This window comes from Syngnathoides biaculeatus, chromosome 1 (genome assembly GCF_019802595.1).
Source record: "Syngnathoides biaculeatus isolate LvHL_M chromosome 1, ASM1980259v1, whole genome shotgun sequence".
Classification (NCBI taxonomy): domain Eukaryota; kingdom Metazoa; phylum Chordata; class Actinopteri; order Syngnathiformes; family Syngnathidae; genus Syngnathoides; species Syngnathoides biaculeatus.
This window is the reverse complement of record NC_084640.1, coordinates 2,255,978-2,271,987: the sequence shown is the minus strand read 5'-3', so window position 1 is coordinate 2,271,987 and position 16,010 is coordinate 2,255,978. Positions and strand designations below refer to the sequence as shown.

The 16,010-nt window shown below is 40.8% G+C and overlaps 1 protein-coding gene across 4 annotated transcripts in view; it reads left to right on the top strand.

Moving 5' to 3' along the window:
* The first annotated feature begins 202 nt into the window (after positions 1-202).
* The window catches only part of rbms3 (RNA binding motif, single stranded interacting protein), a 345,032-nt gene continuing 329,224 nt past the window's right edge, over positions 203-16,010 (top strand). For 2 of the 4 annotated variants that reach the window (XM_061822083.1, XM_061821821.1), the window contains exons 1-4: positions 203-412; positions 522-1,064; positions 1,337-1,453; positions 1,789-2,069. In XM_061822083.1, the coding sequence (XP_061678067.1) occupies positions 1,881-2,069 (189 nt within the window). In that variant the 5' untranslated portion in view covers positions 203-412; positions 522-1,064; positions 1,337-1,453; positions 1,789-1,880. The remainder of the gene's footprint in view (positions 413-521; positions 1,065-1,336; positions 1,454-1,788; positions 2,070-16,010) is intronic. The other 2 variants (XM_061821911.1, XM_061822004.1) reach the window with 2 other exon arrangements.

Genomic DNA, 16,010 nt, shown 5'->3' with positions numbered 1-16,010 from the left:
TGACCAATACTAGCCTCTCCTACCTGAGTAGCATTTGCTTCACCTGCACCATTGACTGGCAATATACGGAGCCCCTAAAGGGACATTGAAAAAAAAAACCGACTTGTTTTTCTCATTGTAATAATGAGTAAGTTACTCATTGCAATGAGTAACTTACTCAATGTAATGAGTAAGTACTCATTACATTGAGTAACTTACTCATTGCAATAAGTAAGTGTCAGAAACGTGTACCTATGGGTCGTAGCTTATTGACCTGCTACCTAGCGGTAGCTTCCTGAGTTTAGGTAGCCGTAAATTACAACTTGCATTGAGCACACGAGCTGAGAGAATGGCAACAGAAAAGGACTTGGTCTCTTTCCTCAAAACAAGGAATATACCTGACAGCGTCATCGATCAACTCAAAGAAGATAAGGTGAGTATAACAGTAAACTTTTATCACACGAATATAGCAGTATAGGAATCACTTCTGCTTGCTAGGCTGGAATGATTGACATTTGTAACCCGCGTCTTTCTTCTTACAGATCGATATTAACGTCATATGTGTTATGACAGATTAAGAGTTAGGACAGTATTTCGTCAGAGGCAGAGACGTGGAACAGAGGCTGTGAAAGACACGCTTATGGAACGTACCAGAAAAAGGTTCGGGAACGAACGAAAAGCTACGACAACCGCGGCACTATTAGAAATAAAGGTGCCGTGAAAGTCACGCGCCGTGTTGAAATGGGGTGGCTTCACTTTCAGAACGGCGCGTATCATCAAGTCAGAGCAAGAGGTGGAGGTGGAACACGGCACTTGTCCGTTGACAAAACAGTGACTATTGCGGAGCTGCTGGAAACAGGCAAAGACTCGTTTTTTCCAAATGGACGTTCGCTCAAAGCACCATGTTAAGACTTTGACCTTGATATACGTGATTATAGTCATAATTTAGTGGCTCGCGATATCACTGTCGGTTAGCCATACGAGCAAAGTAAACTAGCCATGCTGCGCATTGACACAACCTCCAAAACCAAAGTAATACAACTTTATCCTCGGACTTCGAGCCCACAGATGATCCACCAATTGAGGTAAGGCAGCTTCTCTTACGCGTGTTTTTATAATGCACAGGGTATTGCACATATTAAAATAGTAAAGATACCATTTTAAGTTTGGCGTTTGGGGCATGAATTCCAGTGTTTTGAACCCCAGTCTACAGTACTTTGAGGCAGATGCTCTAACCTGTCGTTGACTGTCCCGTCACCTATATTTAGGAGGAAAAGAGCAACAATAGTGCAACGTGACTATATAAATCTACAATGTGATGATCTGCTAACAACTTTCTTTATTGTTGCCAATGCAGTGAGGATCTTTGAGGAGACGATCTTACAGACATAGGCACAGCAGGACTAGAAACAACCAAGTGGCTCACTCAGAAAGCTCCTTTGCTGTAGATCCAGCACCCACTTGCTCAATGCAGGTAAACCATGGAATAGTCTGTGATAAACTGAGTATGGAACATGTATTGGAAGAATTCTTGCCAAATTGTTTAAGCAACATTTTTTAAAATAAATAAAAAATGAATCAAAAGTTTCAGTTTCGTGTAGTGACATTTAGGTTACATCTACACTACACATGAGCAAATTGGAGCCCATAATGTGACAGTGGGGAAAAAAGAAAAAAATGTGCTCGTTCTTGGAATAAGTTCATTGCAAAACTTCCATGGGATTGGATTTTGTGAGGAAAATGTTTTTTTTTTCCATGTCACTTCACTTTTGATATGCTTTTTGCTGTTTTTCTTGTAATCAATAACAGAGAGGAGCGCAAATGAATCACTCAAGTTCAGCGTCCGAGATGACCGACACAGAAGCCCTTCATCCTCTATCTTGTGTAGCTGTTGGACAGGCATGCATGGTTATAAGGGAGGCCAATTAATGACTGTGTCAAATGAAGATGGTGAGCAATGGTTCGGTGACATTTTTGATCCGCCACTTGCCCTTGCCATAGAAGCATCCCCTGATGATGATGTACAGTTTGGACCAATTAGTGGCAATGACGATGACCAAGACTCCACCCTTCCCTGGAATCCATATGAGGTAAACAGGATGCAGGTATAGTAGGTGTAGAATGAAGTTATAACATTGCTTAAAAAAAAAAGAAATATATTGCTATATAGTGCTGTGAAAAAATATTGGTCCTCTTCTCAAACCATCACACTTTTTAAGAGAAGCATTTTCTCCATATATTAATCAAATATAACCAAAGTGAACTTAAATTGCTATTTTCAAATGCTGATTTCATGTATTAGATGAAAAACAAATCTTCAAAGTTACTTGGACCTGTGTGACAAAGTAATGCCCCGTAAACCTAAAAACTAGTTGGGCCACCCTCAGCACCAACAACTGAAATCAAGCATTTTCTATAACTGGCAATGAGTATTTACATCTCTGTGAAGATATTTTTGTTCTATCTTGCAGAATTGTCTTAGTTCAACATGAACAGCTTTTTTTTAAGTTCATGCCAATACATTTAATTTCCTTTTTTTTTGCCATTCAGAAGTCGATTTGCTTGTTTATTTTGGACCATTTTCCTGCTATACAACCCAAACACGCTTCAACTTGAGATCACAAACTGATGGCTGAATATTCACCACCAGCCTTTTCTTGTAAAGAGTGGAATTAATGGCCCCATCAATCACATCAAGTTTCCAAAGTCCTGAAGGAGAAAAGCACCCCAAGACTATCCATTGCACTACCATCTCCAAGTTTGACTCCTGATAGTATATTTTTTTGACAAGATATGCGACCTGTACGTCGGATATGACATACCTTTTTAAAAAGCTCAATTTTCATCTCATCACCCCATATATTCTCACAAAAGTCTTGGGAATCATTCAGATCCTTTGTTTTTCTGTCAAAGTAAGAGAAGCATTTATGTTCTTCCTGAGCATCAGTGGTTTTGGCCTTCGAACTCTGCCATGGGTTCCTTTTTGTTCAGTCTCTTTCTTGTTGTTATAAACAGTGATCTCAAAGTGGGTCTGTCATCCCGACAAACATTTTAAAATAGATATTGAAATGAAAAATACATATAACAGTATTCACTTCAATGTCTATACGAAAAAATTAATGTGATCGGATCATGCGTAAACCATGCGCAAAGTTGTGCAATTGAGTGTCCCTCGACATCCAAGTGGTTGCCATATTAGTCCCGTCCTCTGTCCTTGACGTCATCGTCACTTTCGCTATTGAAAACGCGCAGTGCCTGCTATTACAGAACCCGAACAACAGAGATACAACACACAACCGAGTGAAGTCCATCTTTTCCTTCTGGCTTGTCCCGTTAGGGGTCGCCACAGCGTGTCATCTTTTTCCATCTTCGCCTATCTCCTGCATCTTCCTCTCTAATCCCAACTGCCCTCATGTCTTCCCTCATCACATCCATAAACCTTCACTTTGGTCTTCCTCTCGTTCTTTTGCCTGGCAGCTCCATCTTCAGCACCCTTCCACCAACATATTCACTCTCTCGCCTCTGATCATGTCCAAACCATTGAAGTCTGCTCTCTAGAATCTTGGCTCCAAAACATCCAACTGTGGCTGTCGTTCTAATGAGCTCATTTCTAATCCTATCCAAGATGCTCACTCCGAGCGAGAACCTCAATATCTTCATTTCTGCTACCTCCAGTTCTGCTTCCTGTTGTTTCTTCAGTGGCACCGTCTCTAATCCGTACATCACCACTCTTTTGGAAACTTTGCCCTTCATCCTAGAGAGACTCTTCTGTCACATAACACACCAGACACCTTCCGCCAGCTGTTCCAACCTGCTTGGACCCGTTTCTTCACTTCCTTACCACACTCACCATTGCTCTGGATTGTTGTCCCTAAATATTTGAAGTCCTCCACCCTCGCGATCTCTTCTCCCTGTAGCCTCACTCTTCCCCCTCCACCTTTCTCATTCACGCACATATATTCCGTTTTACTTTGGCTAATCTTCATTACTCTCCTTTCCAGTGTATGACTCCATCTTTCTAATTGTTCCTCTGCATGCTCCCTGCTTTCACTGCAGATCACAATATCATCTGCGAACATGTTGGTCCAAGGGGATTCCAGTGTCAGCCTATCCATTACCACTGCAAACAGGAAGGGCCTCAGAGCTGATCCTTGATGCAGTCCCACCTCCACCTTAAATTCTTCCATCACACCTAAGGCACACCTCACCATTGTTCGGCAGCCATCATACATGTCCTGTACTATTTTAACATACTTCTCTGCCACACCAGACTTACGCATGCAGTACCACAGTTCCTCTTTTGGTATTCTGTCATGGCCTTTCTCTAGATCCACAAAGACAGAATGTAGCTCCTTCTGACCTCCTCTGTACTTTTCCACTAGCATCCTCAAGTCAAATAATGCATCTGTGGTACTCTTTCTAGGTTTGAAACCATACTCTTGCTTGCAGATACTTATTTCTGTCTTGAGACTAGCCTCCACATTGTGTGGCTCATCAACTTTATTCCTCTATAATTACCACACCTCTGAACATCCCCTTTGTTCTTAAAAATGGGAACTAGAACAGTTTTCCTCCATTCTTCAGGCATCTTTTCACCCAGTAATATTCTGTTGAATAAGTTGGTCAAAATCTCCACAGCCATCTCTCCAAATTGCTTCCATACCTCCACCAGCATGTCATCAGGACCAACTGCCTTTCCATTTTTCATCATTTGTTGTGCCTTCCTGACTTTCCCCTTACTAATCATTGCCACTTCCTGGTCCTTCACACTTGCCTCTTCAACTCTTCCTTCTCTCTCATTTTCTTCATTCATCAACTTCTCAAAGTATTCTTTCCATCTATTTAGCACACTACTGGCACCAGTCAACACATTTCCATCTCTATCCTTAATCACCCTTACCTGCTGCACATCCTTCCCATCTCTATCCCTCTGTCTGGCCAACCTGTAGAGATCCTTTTCTCCTTCTTTTGTGTCCAACCTGGTGTACATGTCTTCATATGCCTCTTGTTTAGCCTTTGCCACCTCTACCTTTGCCCTACGTCGCATCTCGATGTACTCCTTTCGCCTCTCCTCAGTCCTCTCAGTGTCCCACTTCTTCTTCGCTAATCTCTTTTTTTTGGATGACTCCCTGTATTTTGGGGTTCCACCACCAATTCTCCCTCTCCCCTTTCCTACCAGAAGACACACCAAGTACTCTCCTGCCTGTCTCTCTGATTACCTTAGCTGTCGTAGTCCAGTCTTCTGGGAATTTCTGCTGTCCATCAAAATAATATACCAAAAATCATCCATTTCATTTTTCTTGAGTTTCTTTGTGGCATCCTCGATCGCAATTGCCATTTTTATTGGTACTCATCAGAGGCCGGTCACTTCTGGGAAGGTTCATCACTGTTCCATGTTTTCTCCATTTGACGATAGTCGCTCTTGCTTTGGTTCATTGGAATCCAAAAGATTTAGAAATGCCGTTTGAAACCCTTTCCAAACTTGTAGATGTCAGTTACTTTATTTATTTTACACACAGGGCCAAGATACATTTTTGTCTAATAAATAAAATCACCATTGAAAACAGCATTTTAAATTCACCTCTTACATTGGTCTACTTACATTCTTGGATGATTAAAGTGATGAAACAACGCAAAAATAAAATAATTTGGAACGTTATAGTAGTTAGAAGTAGTTAGGTAACACAGGAGGTCATAATCATTGAATCAATTGTAAGTGCATCAGATTTACTACTCTACTTTAAATGAATATATCCACTCATAGTTAAATACAAGAGCAACTACTTCCGAGATGAATGGCTAACCATTTTCATTGTTTGAAAATTGAACATTAAATTACACATCTTACCTGAATTATTCCCAGGAAGCAGAACTGAATGAGTTTTCTGTCCAAATATGTCTCGTCAAACAAACCACGGTCTTTCAGGTCAGTAAAGAGAGAGATGTAGAATTCAATCGATTCCCTTCTGAGGAAGCCCCACCAACTCTCTATGCGCTAATTAGCTGTGCTTGCGCCTTCGATGTAACTATCAATACTGGTGCCATCGTGAATGTTGTGACAGCGATATCGCTGGAAGTCTCTGACTTTCACGTTCTCTGTGCCGCGGTCGCCTCTTGCAATCCTTGGAGAACCACCTAATCTGTCGACTGCCTCCATGTAGTAACCTCCAACGATTTTTGGGTCACTGCTGGTTGTGAACGCATTCATCCAGATGATTTTCCGGGAAAACCCATCAATGCAGCCGTTGATACATATCCCAAATGGTTTCAGTTTATCGTATGAGTCAAAATGCCAAATGTAATTGGGACCTTTTGCGAAATAGCTTCGTCGATGGAGGCGTCTCCTCCTTCTGAGTTCAACATTTCTTTGATCAAGTTCTTTTAAAATTAAGCGCACCTGTTCTTTCATGACATGTAATCGATCCTCCTTGCATTTTGTGTACATCCACCTGTATCCACAGAGCTGACCAGAGGTTTGTAAACGTTCTTGGATAAAATGAACTACATGATCCAAAATAGTGTATTCTTTGCGGCGAACCAGACTAAAAGACTTCAAAATTGACCCCTCCGTGGATATTGCGCAATCTGCGTCACTGACCAATCAGAGGCCAGAGATCTGCATAAACCAAAGCCTGTCTTTGCTCCCGCCATTTTCTCAGACAACATTGCATGGTCCATCCAGTATAGGTTTTGTTAGTGTTTTATCGCGTATTTGGGTTATTTAACAAAAAATATGGGTAAGAGGTGTAGTCACGGACTTTGTAATAGTGACGACAGGTATCCTGAAAGGCTAGTTGGTGGAGTTTGATTCGTACCCTTTCCAAAACCGAAGACCCAGTACGAAAAATGCCTTCGATGGATCAAACTTTGTGGAAGACCGCATCATCAACTAAATCCATCTAATAACAAACGGAACACATGTTTGCACGAAGGTATGCCCTATATTTGATTTTCAACACATGTCTCGTATAAATGAATTCGAAGTTCTTCGCTAGCATAACACTGCTGCATGTAAACGATTGACACACTTATTCTTTGTTGAGCGATATATAGCGATGATCGGACTGCACAAACGTATTGATTTCTTGCTGGCTCACGGCCGAAGCTTAACCAGACTGTGTTTGCACGAAGATATGCCCTAAATTTGATTTTTAATACACGTCTCGTATAAATGAATGAGACGTTCTCCGCTAGCATAACATTGCTACGTGTGAATGATTGAATGAAATCAGAAGCATGCCGTCTCTTTCAGTTAAGAATGTATTGTATTTAGAATCTATAATGTATCGTTTATTTGAATGAAATCAGAAGAGTGGAGTCTGTCTCAGTTCAGAATGTATTGTATTGTATTTGCCATTTTTACTGTTTGTCTTACGTCAGCACACGTGGCGTGACGTCACTTCAGGAGGCATGGTTAAGTGCCCTGTACGGAGGGGTCAGTTCTTTTTAAGTGTCTCTCAGACACAACATAATAGTGATGACTTGCAAGTAAAGCACCAATGTCTTTATAATAAAGTCCTAGATGAAAATACAACTGAACTAACTCCTGTATTGTCATTGTTGCCTAGAAACGTAAACTGAAATGAAAAAGGGTCTTTTATACATGCACACATGCAATGGATCAGTTACTCATTGTAATGAGTAAGTTACTCATTACAATGAGAAAACCAAAAACTTCGTCATGAGTAACTTACTCATTACAATGAGACAAACAAAAACTTACTCATTACAATTAGAAACTTACTCATTGTAATCAGTAACTTACTCAATACAATGACAAAAACAAGTAAGTTTTTTTTTAAATGTTTTTTTTTTTTTTCAATGTCCCTTTAGGGGCTCCATAGCAATAGCTGCAACATTTGCACAATGGAAATTGTCCCACATTATCTCATGACTCGTCACTATGAATTGGATACATTCCTTGAAGTCTTGACACCTTTTGCACAATGGTCATTGCTTTGGCCTATTGCTCTATTAGCCACTCCAACTGCTCTAAATATTGGAGGAGTCTACTGTACATCCTTTGCACAATTGTCACAAAAAAAAACTTCCATCATTGCAAAATTACAACCATCCTTTATTTCTCCATGACTGTTACCACAATGTATTTATGCATCAATTGACTGTCTGCCTTTTGTCGTCATGCATGTCATATTCGAGTGGCTCCAACTACCGGAGACAAATTCCTTTTATGTTTCCGACATACTTGGCGAGTAAAGATTATTCTGATTCTTATTGTATTCCACCCCAGCAGCAAAACATTTGTCCAGTCCCTCCAGGGCTGTTGTGGAAAAAATCACAATCAAGGAACTTCCCCTGGTTAGTCTGTGTTGTGTTTAAAACCCTGCGTTTAATTCATTGATGAATGAGAAAGATACGTTGTAAAAAAACAAAAAATGTCCCAGTAATTCTAACTTTGAAGTTGATCGAGTTAATGTGTACGGGTATGTTTTTCAAATTGCATACAAATGACAAACATTCTATTTATTCAAAAGCACTATATATGAATGCTTAGGCAGTAGTCACAATAACATTTGTCTCTGTAATACGACCAGTATTAACTATTGTAAATATACACTTTGGGATGTTTGTAGACATACCTTTTATTTTGACAAGCATAAACAGCTCTGTGGTTGGCCGTTGCTGTTTTGCTGGTTACATATTTCCACATACTTACAGTGCACACTTGTCCTCGGTTTTAACAATCTTTTTTTTTCAGTTTGCATTCATTCGAAGAGGGAAAAAAAGTGAACGGCCAAAACACTCACTTTGTTCATTGTGCAGATAAATGAATACGACGACCTTGATATTCTTCACTTTGACATTGCTTTGGAAACTATTTTGCCTCTATAAATGCAGTAATTGTAATATTTGGAGATTTTACACAATGTTCAGCACTTCTTATTCATATTTAATATTCAGATGTATCTTAGATGGATCATCTTGATATTTTCTCATTTGTTATGGTGTTGAAATGAAAATTTTCCCGACACATATTGATCAAAATGATGAGTGATCAGTAAGATCATGATTGCAAAAATGGAAGAAAAAAAAGTCACCGGTACTTGTTGCTTCCCTTTTGCCCTCTGGAAGCAGGCTGTCTATGGTGGATTTCTTTTCAATTTGCAGACAAATAAAAAGCTGAATACACACCTCACTTTATGCTTCATCATCATCCTCAGTATGTACCTGTCAGGGGTGTGGCCAGGCCACTGCCCTGTGCACAATTGCCTCCAACAGCTGCTCCTCACCTGCAGCTCATTGGCCCTAATTATTCAATGTTTTTAAAGGTCAACTGACACGTAAAAAGCATCATTTTTAATATGTTTTTAATGAAAAAAAGTCAGCTGGAATGGACCCATCTGTTTTTTCTCCACACGTCAGGATGTTGTCATATATGGATTTTTGCGTCTCCTGCCATGTAAATCCCTAACCCTCGAGGCATTTGTGTTGGAGAAAAAACAAAGTGACGTTTTTTGCAGTAGCAGGGTCAAGTGTTTATATTGGTTTAGACCAATTGTACCAGCGAAAAATTACTTGTTTTTAGCGTTGAAAACCGAGGGAACGTTTCATCGTGTTAGCCAAAATGCCAGGTTGTTGTATTGCTGGATTTTGCTCAAACACTCGGGAGAATGGATTCACTCTTCACACTTTTCCAAAAGACCTGGTTTGTCATGAAAACTCAATTGCAAAGGTGCAAAAGCTTTATGTTCTAAATCACAGGTAGGTGTGTATGGAGCTATTAAAAAATATAATAGTTGGGGTGGGTGACGTAATCCTTCTCTCAAAACGTAACAAAAGACCCACGTCATGATAACTTAATAAAGTACGTAAGTCAGGGTTGATAAATGTGTCGATGTGTGCCGGCCACCGGGCCCGGCGTTGTTCAATGCCGCCAGGGCCGGTGTGTGGTCGCTGCCGCCGGGGATAGCGTTAGCCCTCATGCGGATATTGTCTCGCCTGACCACCAGCCGCCTCTCAGTTATGTCTCGCCAGAGCCTGACCCCCAGCCGTCTCTGGCTCGTGTCTTGGCGCTGCCTGATTCCCAGCTGCCTCTCTCCCATTTCTCGGCGGAACCTGACCCCAACCGCCTCTCGACCATGCCTCGCCGGTGCTCAACCAGCAGCAGCAGCCACCTCTCGCTCCTGCCTCGGCGGTGTTTCATCCGCAGCTGTCACTTGCTCCTGTTTGGTTCCTGCTTTGCCATTGGGACTCTACTCGCGGATGTCCACCTGAGTGGCCTCGTGGCATCCTAGCCAACCTCCTGAACTGCTCAGGCAAGCTCCTCAGTCTGGAGGGCCACTGGACAGATGGGGGTGGGGGGGCACTCTGGTTTCCTCCCGCATCTCAAAAATGTGCATTAATATGTGACTCTAAATTGCTCTGTTGTCTGTCTCAGTGTGCCCTGCGATTGGCTGGAAACCTGTTCAAGGTGTTCCCCGCCTCATGCCCGATGAGAGCTCGGATTGGATCCAGCACTCCCGCGACCCTTGTAACAATAAACGGCTAAGAAAATGGATCTATGGATGAACAAATCATAAGTTGACCAATTTTTATCATTTTAGTGAACTTAATTCACATGAACCTGTATTCTCGCAGGTACATAAAATGACAAAGGTGTGGAGCTGCGGGTTTTATAATTCATTGAAGTCATTAAAGCACTTTTTGCGGGAATCCATCGCACCTGGATTGTTCTGCTTGTTTTAGAAGACATTTTGCCCCAAATTTGAGCACACTTCATTAGTTTATCCAAGGCTAGGTAAGACAGCACTAGCCTGGTTTGTGGTGTAGAAACCCAAATATTTGTGTGCCAAGTTGGAGGCTAATTGCAAGCCCGAAACCATTTGGGACTGAAAATAAAATAAGATGGCTAAATGAGAATACTCACAGCCACGCCATTCAAGCACTTTCATTCCAGATATGAAACCTGGATGAAGCAACCCTAAAATGTCAACGTTCCCATTCTATTCTCCGATTGCTATTCTCCCATCAATTTAAATCCTGTTCCTCGTACGCACGTCGAACACTGTAGCAAAGATTTCTAAGGCAACATTCACATTTTTTTTCTCATTTTCTTTTTTCTTTTTCTATTTGTCATTGTTTGTTTTGGTTTGTGTATGGTTTTGTTTCACGTTTTCCCTGAGTTCAATTTTTTTCGTGTCGTGTGCTCATTCAATTAGTTCTGTCCACTTGTTCTCGTGAACCTTCTCCCATGTCGACCAATCAGCTCCTTCCAGCCACTTGTGTCTTGTCCAAGTGTTCCTGTCTCATCAATCTGTGTGTATTTAGCTCTCTGGTTTCTTTCAGTTCTGGTCAGTTTTGTTTCAAGTTTTAGGTTTAATTAAGGCTTTGGTACTTTGCTTGTTTTCCTTGTACCCTTGTTTTCCTTTTTGGACATTGAATATAAATTTTTGAGACTTCTGGGCTTTATTTTTTAGGATACTTCTGGAGTCCTACTTGGCTCCCTGCTACCCAGCACTTGGGTCCTCCATGTCTTTACTTGCCTTTCTCACCTAAGCAAACCCTAACCGTGACACTTTTTTTTTTTTTTTTATACACACATTACATAATTTGTCAGTTTCTATTTTAAAAATTCTTGAGCAAGTTGTTTAGTTTTTTTTTATTTCAGTGGTATGAGTCAGGCTCATTAAAAAAAAACAACAGCATCACACTGTCTCTAAGCATAGCTGTGGATGCAAAGATTAGTGTAAATTAACACCATTATCAAGATTTCTTCTGATAACTGGGGGGTGTGCATGCGATTACAGGTGAGATTCTTCCCTCGTGTATAACTGTTTTTAGAAACAATCCTCAACTCCAAGAAATATAATTCTGGTTCTCGAAAAGAAGAAATCCAACAAACAGACACATGAGGACAACGGCCAATGGGGTTAAGCCTCAGTTGGCTACGGCCCTCCCAGACCAACCCCACCCCAGATCTGCCCGTGTCCCAGGATCACCAAATTCCCTTTCCATCTGTCTCCCTTTACTAAGCGTGTGCTCTGGCACAACCCCTGATGTTGTGATTAGCTTAATTGTCCATAACTCACAAACACCCATTCATACATGCTGACAGATGACACAGTCATTTAGCTGAATGAATGGCCATCCTACAGGCAGCTAGTAAAGCATGTCCCCTGACTGATACGCTGCACAAGACAAGCGGGGAAGCACTGTGGCTCACCCAAGAAGACAAAATGTTTTGACTTGAACGATAAGAGGGAAAGAGGTGGAGAAAGGAATGATATAAATCGACATTAAAGAGGTTTTCAATATTGAAACAAATTTGGAAACTTTCCAGTCTTCCTTTTTCGAAAAACTATTCCTTATCAATGTGTGTATTAAAGTGGTCCTCTCTTTTAGTCTTGAATGGCAGCAAAAGGTTTTATGATGCAAAGTGTTGGATTTGACCAGATTTTAATTGCACTTGTTCTATATTGGAAAAATCTTTACAAATCAGTCCACTGGAATCCCACACCAGATTTTTTCCTGGCGAGCAGTCCAGGGTGGACTTCACCTCTTGCCAAAAACTGGGATAAGCTTCAGCTCACTTGTTACAATTATGAGGACACGTCATATTGAAAATGGATGCTCCTCATTGTATTCATCAATAAAGTCAGAGTTGTAAGTCCTTTGTTAAAGTAAATTCCTCATCATGTCACGGTTAAGGTTTGTAAATGCAAGGAAGGTAAGCCAAAAATGTGGAGGACCCAAGTGCAACGAAGCTGGGAGGCAAGACAGGAGTGCAGGGGTCTCAAACGTATTGAATTCCAAAAGAGGCAGACAGCACAAACTCCCACGACTAATAAACAAAGTTACAAAGAAACACTTAACTAAACCTAAAACTGGAAACAAAACATCAGTGGTGACTAAGATGAGGCACAGACACTGATAGGGACTTTGTCAATAGAAATAAAACAAAGCAGGTAACCAAATACATATACATTGACGAGACAACAAGGAACACCTGGACAAGGCATGACTGGCTGGAGGGAGCTGATTGGTTGACACAATGAAGGTTAACGAGAACAGGTGGACATAACTAACTGAATGAGCACACAAGACATGAAAAACATTGAACACAGGAAACATGAAACAAAACAGACCATGACACATTGAGAGACATTAAAGCACTATTGCTGAAAATGTCATGGGAATTTGTGACTAAGGCACACGTTTTTCCACCCCCCCTTGAATGCAGAACATTTGTCATCCCACAAATACTGCAATGATTCATCTTTGCCTTGAGCTACAATGGGCTTTGTCTCTGTAATTCATTTCGCTCTCAGGACAGTACTTGCGATGAGTCTTGTCTTCAAGGCCTAATTAAAGGAAGGTTGTCGGATGTATTGTAGGGGACACAGTTTGAAATCTTTAGCCATTCAGGATCGAGTTTCAGGCTTTTCCAAACCTTCCTTCACAGACTAATTTGCAGGCTTGGTAGGAGGGAATGACAAAACAAATAGTCATATTTGATTTGTTGATATCCTCAGGCACCACAAGAAATTGAAGACACTTGGCAGGTCTAAAATATATTTGTCATCGTCTGGATAGTTTATGTAAATCTGACAACGAATGTGAAATTGACTTTTTAGGGGCTTTACTTTGTGTAATGTAAAATTACAATTAACTACTACCCATCCTCAAGATGAATGAGAATTGACCCTTCCGTAGAAATTGCATCATCCGCATCGCTGACCAATCAGAGGCCAGAGATCTGCATAAACCACGCCCCTTTTGGGACCCGCCATTTTCTCAGACAACATTGCATGGTCCATCCAGTATAGCTTTTGTTAGCGTTTTATCGCGTATTTGGGTTCTTTAACAATAGATATAGTTAAGAGGTGAAGTCACGGACTTTATAATAGTGACGACAGGTATCCTGGAAGGCTAGTTGGTGGAGTTCAATTCGTACCCTTTCCAAAACCGAAGACCCAGTATGAAAAATGTCTTCGATGGATCAAACTTTGTTAAAGACCGCATCATCAACTGAATCCATCTAAAATCAACCGGAACAGAAGACCGAGTACGAAAAATGTCTTCCATGGATCAAACGTTGTGGAAGACCGCATGATCAACTGAATCCATCAACCGGAACAGATATGTTTGCTCGAAGGTAAGCCCTATATTTGATTTTCAATATATGTCTCATATAAATGAATTAGCAGTTCTTCGCTTGCATAACATAGCTACGTGTGAATGATTGACACACTTGATCTGTGTTGAGCGATATTTTGCGATGATCTGACTGCACAAACGTGTCTCTGTTCGGCGCTCCCGAGCTAAGCTAAACCAGACTTTTTGTTTGCACGAAGGTATGCCCTATATTTGATTTTCAATACATGTCTCATATAAATGAATTAGCAGTTCTTCGCTTGCATAACATAGCTACGTGTGAATGACTGACACACTTGATCTGTGTTGAGCGATATTTTGCGATGATCTGACTGCACAAATGTGTCTCTGTTCGGCGGCTACCGAGCTAAGCTAAACTGGACTAGCGAGTCCTAAAAGCCTTCAATGTGCACTGGGACACCAAGACTAAAGGAAGGATGTTTGAGGACACTATAAAGTAGTGATTGTCGTACTCGGTCGGGACTTACGTAGGTTCGGCACTAATTCAAGAATATTTATTGAGGGGAGCGCGTGACGTTACACAAAGAAAACGAGAGAAACAAGTTGTAAATCAAGCCTCGCCTTCTTTTCCTTCATACGACGGTTCACAAACGGCTATGCAGATACACATACAGATTCTGCACACAAGTGTGATATGTAACACGAAAATAGGAAACTGTCAATGACGAATTCGTCTTTGGGTTATAATATATTATATCATGTGGCTTCTCGGTCTTCCTCTGACTCCGGAAAGATCTCACGCTAATATCAATGGTTTCTCCGTCGATATGCATGTAAATACCATTGAAATACCCCTCGCTGAAATACTTGAAGCCCTGTTGTCTGCTTTTCAACGATATTTCACTGTTAGCTAAGAATGCGAGTGAGAAATCAGCTGGTAAATCAGACAGTTTCGCTCCAGTCTTTTCTTCCTGCGCTGCCATTTTTGCTAATTGTTTGTCTGAGGTTAGCACATGTGGGGTGACGAAACTTCAGGAGGCGTGGTTAAGTGCCCTGCACGGAGGGGTCAATTGACTTAACCTAAACTTAAACTCAAATCATCAGTAGTTAATTTTCTTAAATGAGATAAAACAGATGCTTCAACTCTGAGTGACAGAAAGTACAGGAAGTCCACAGAGAAAATACAGGAAGTACATATCTAATCTATACTACTTGAAATACTTATTATTTCTTTCTGAAAGGTGAGATAGCATTGTAAAGAATTACAGATAAGATGTTGGTAACATTACACCCATTACAAACTTGTTAAAACAAGTTTCAATGAATGTAATCTTTTTGGCGAACAAGTTGTCTATATTTTCGGGAATTTGTGTCATTTATAAAATTGTGTCTACAGGGATTTTAACTATCTGCGATTTCATTCACTCAGTTTGTACGCGTTGCAATTTTTCTGTGGTGTTGAATGAAGTACATCTGGAAATTACTCTACGTGTTATGTTTTTTTCCATTTATTTTGAGTTTATTCAGGGCAAGATATTAGGTACACAAAATGAAGATATACTACATGATAAACAGTATTGCAATTTGAAAGTAACTTTCCCAAGACTGCTGATTTGTCCTGTCCTGAGAGTCAATGCATTCAGTTCACTGCGTAGAAAGACGTTGACAGTACATGACACTTACACAATGTGAACAATCAAATGAGAGCTGGTGGCTTCGTGCCTGAGTCCATTGTAAGTGCTCCTAACCTGTTAGACTGTGACAGACTATTAAATGGCTGCCAAGCCTTCCTTAATTTGTTTGAACAGCGGGTACAGAGGCACAGTGACAGAGTACTATGAGTTTGTCATTTTGTGTAGAATCCCATTGGTACTTATGCCACTTTTTGGCTCAGCATTATTTCAAACCTCTACACTACAAGTAAAACAAATATCAGTGCCTCAATTCATTTAATG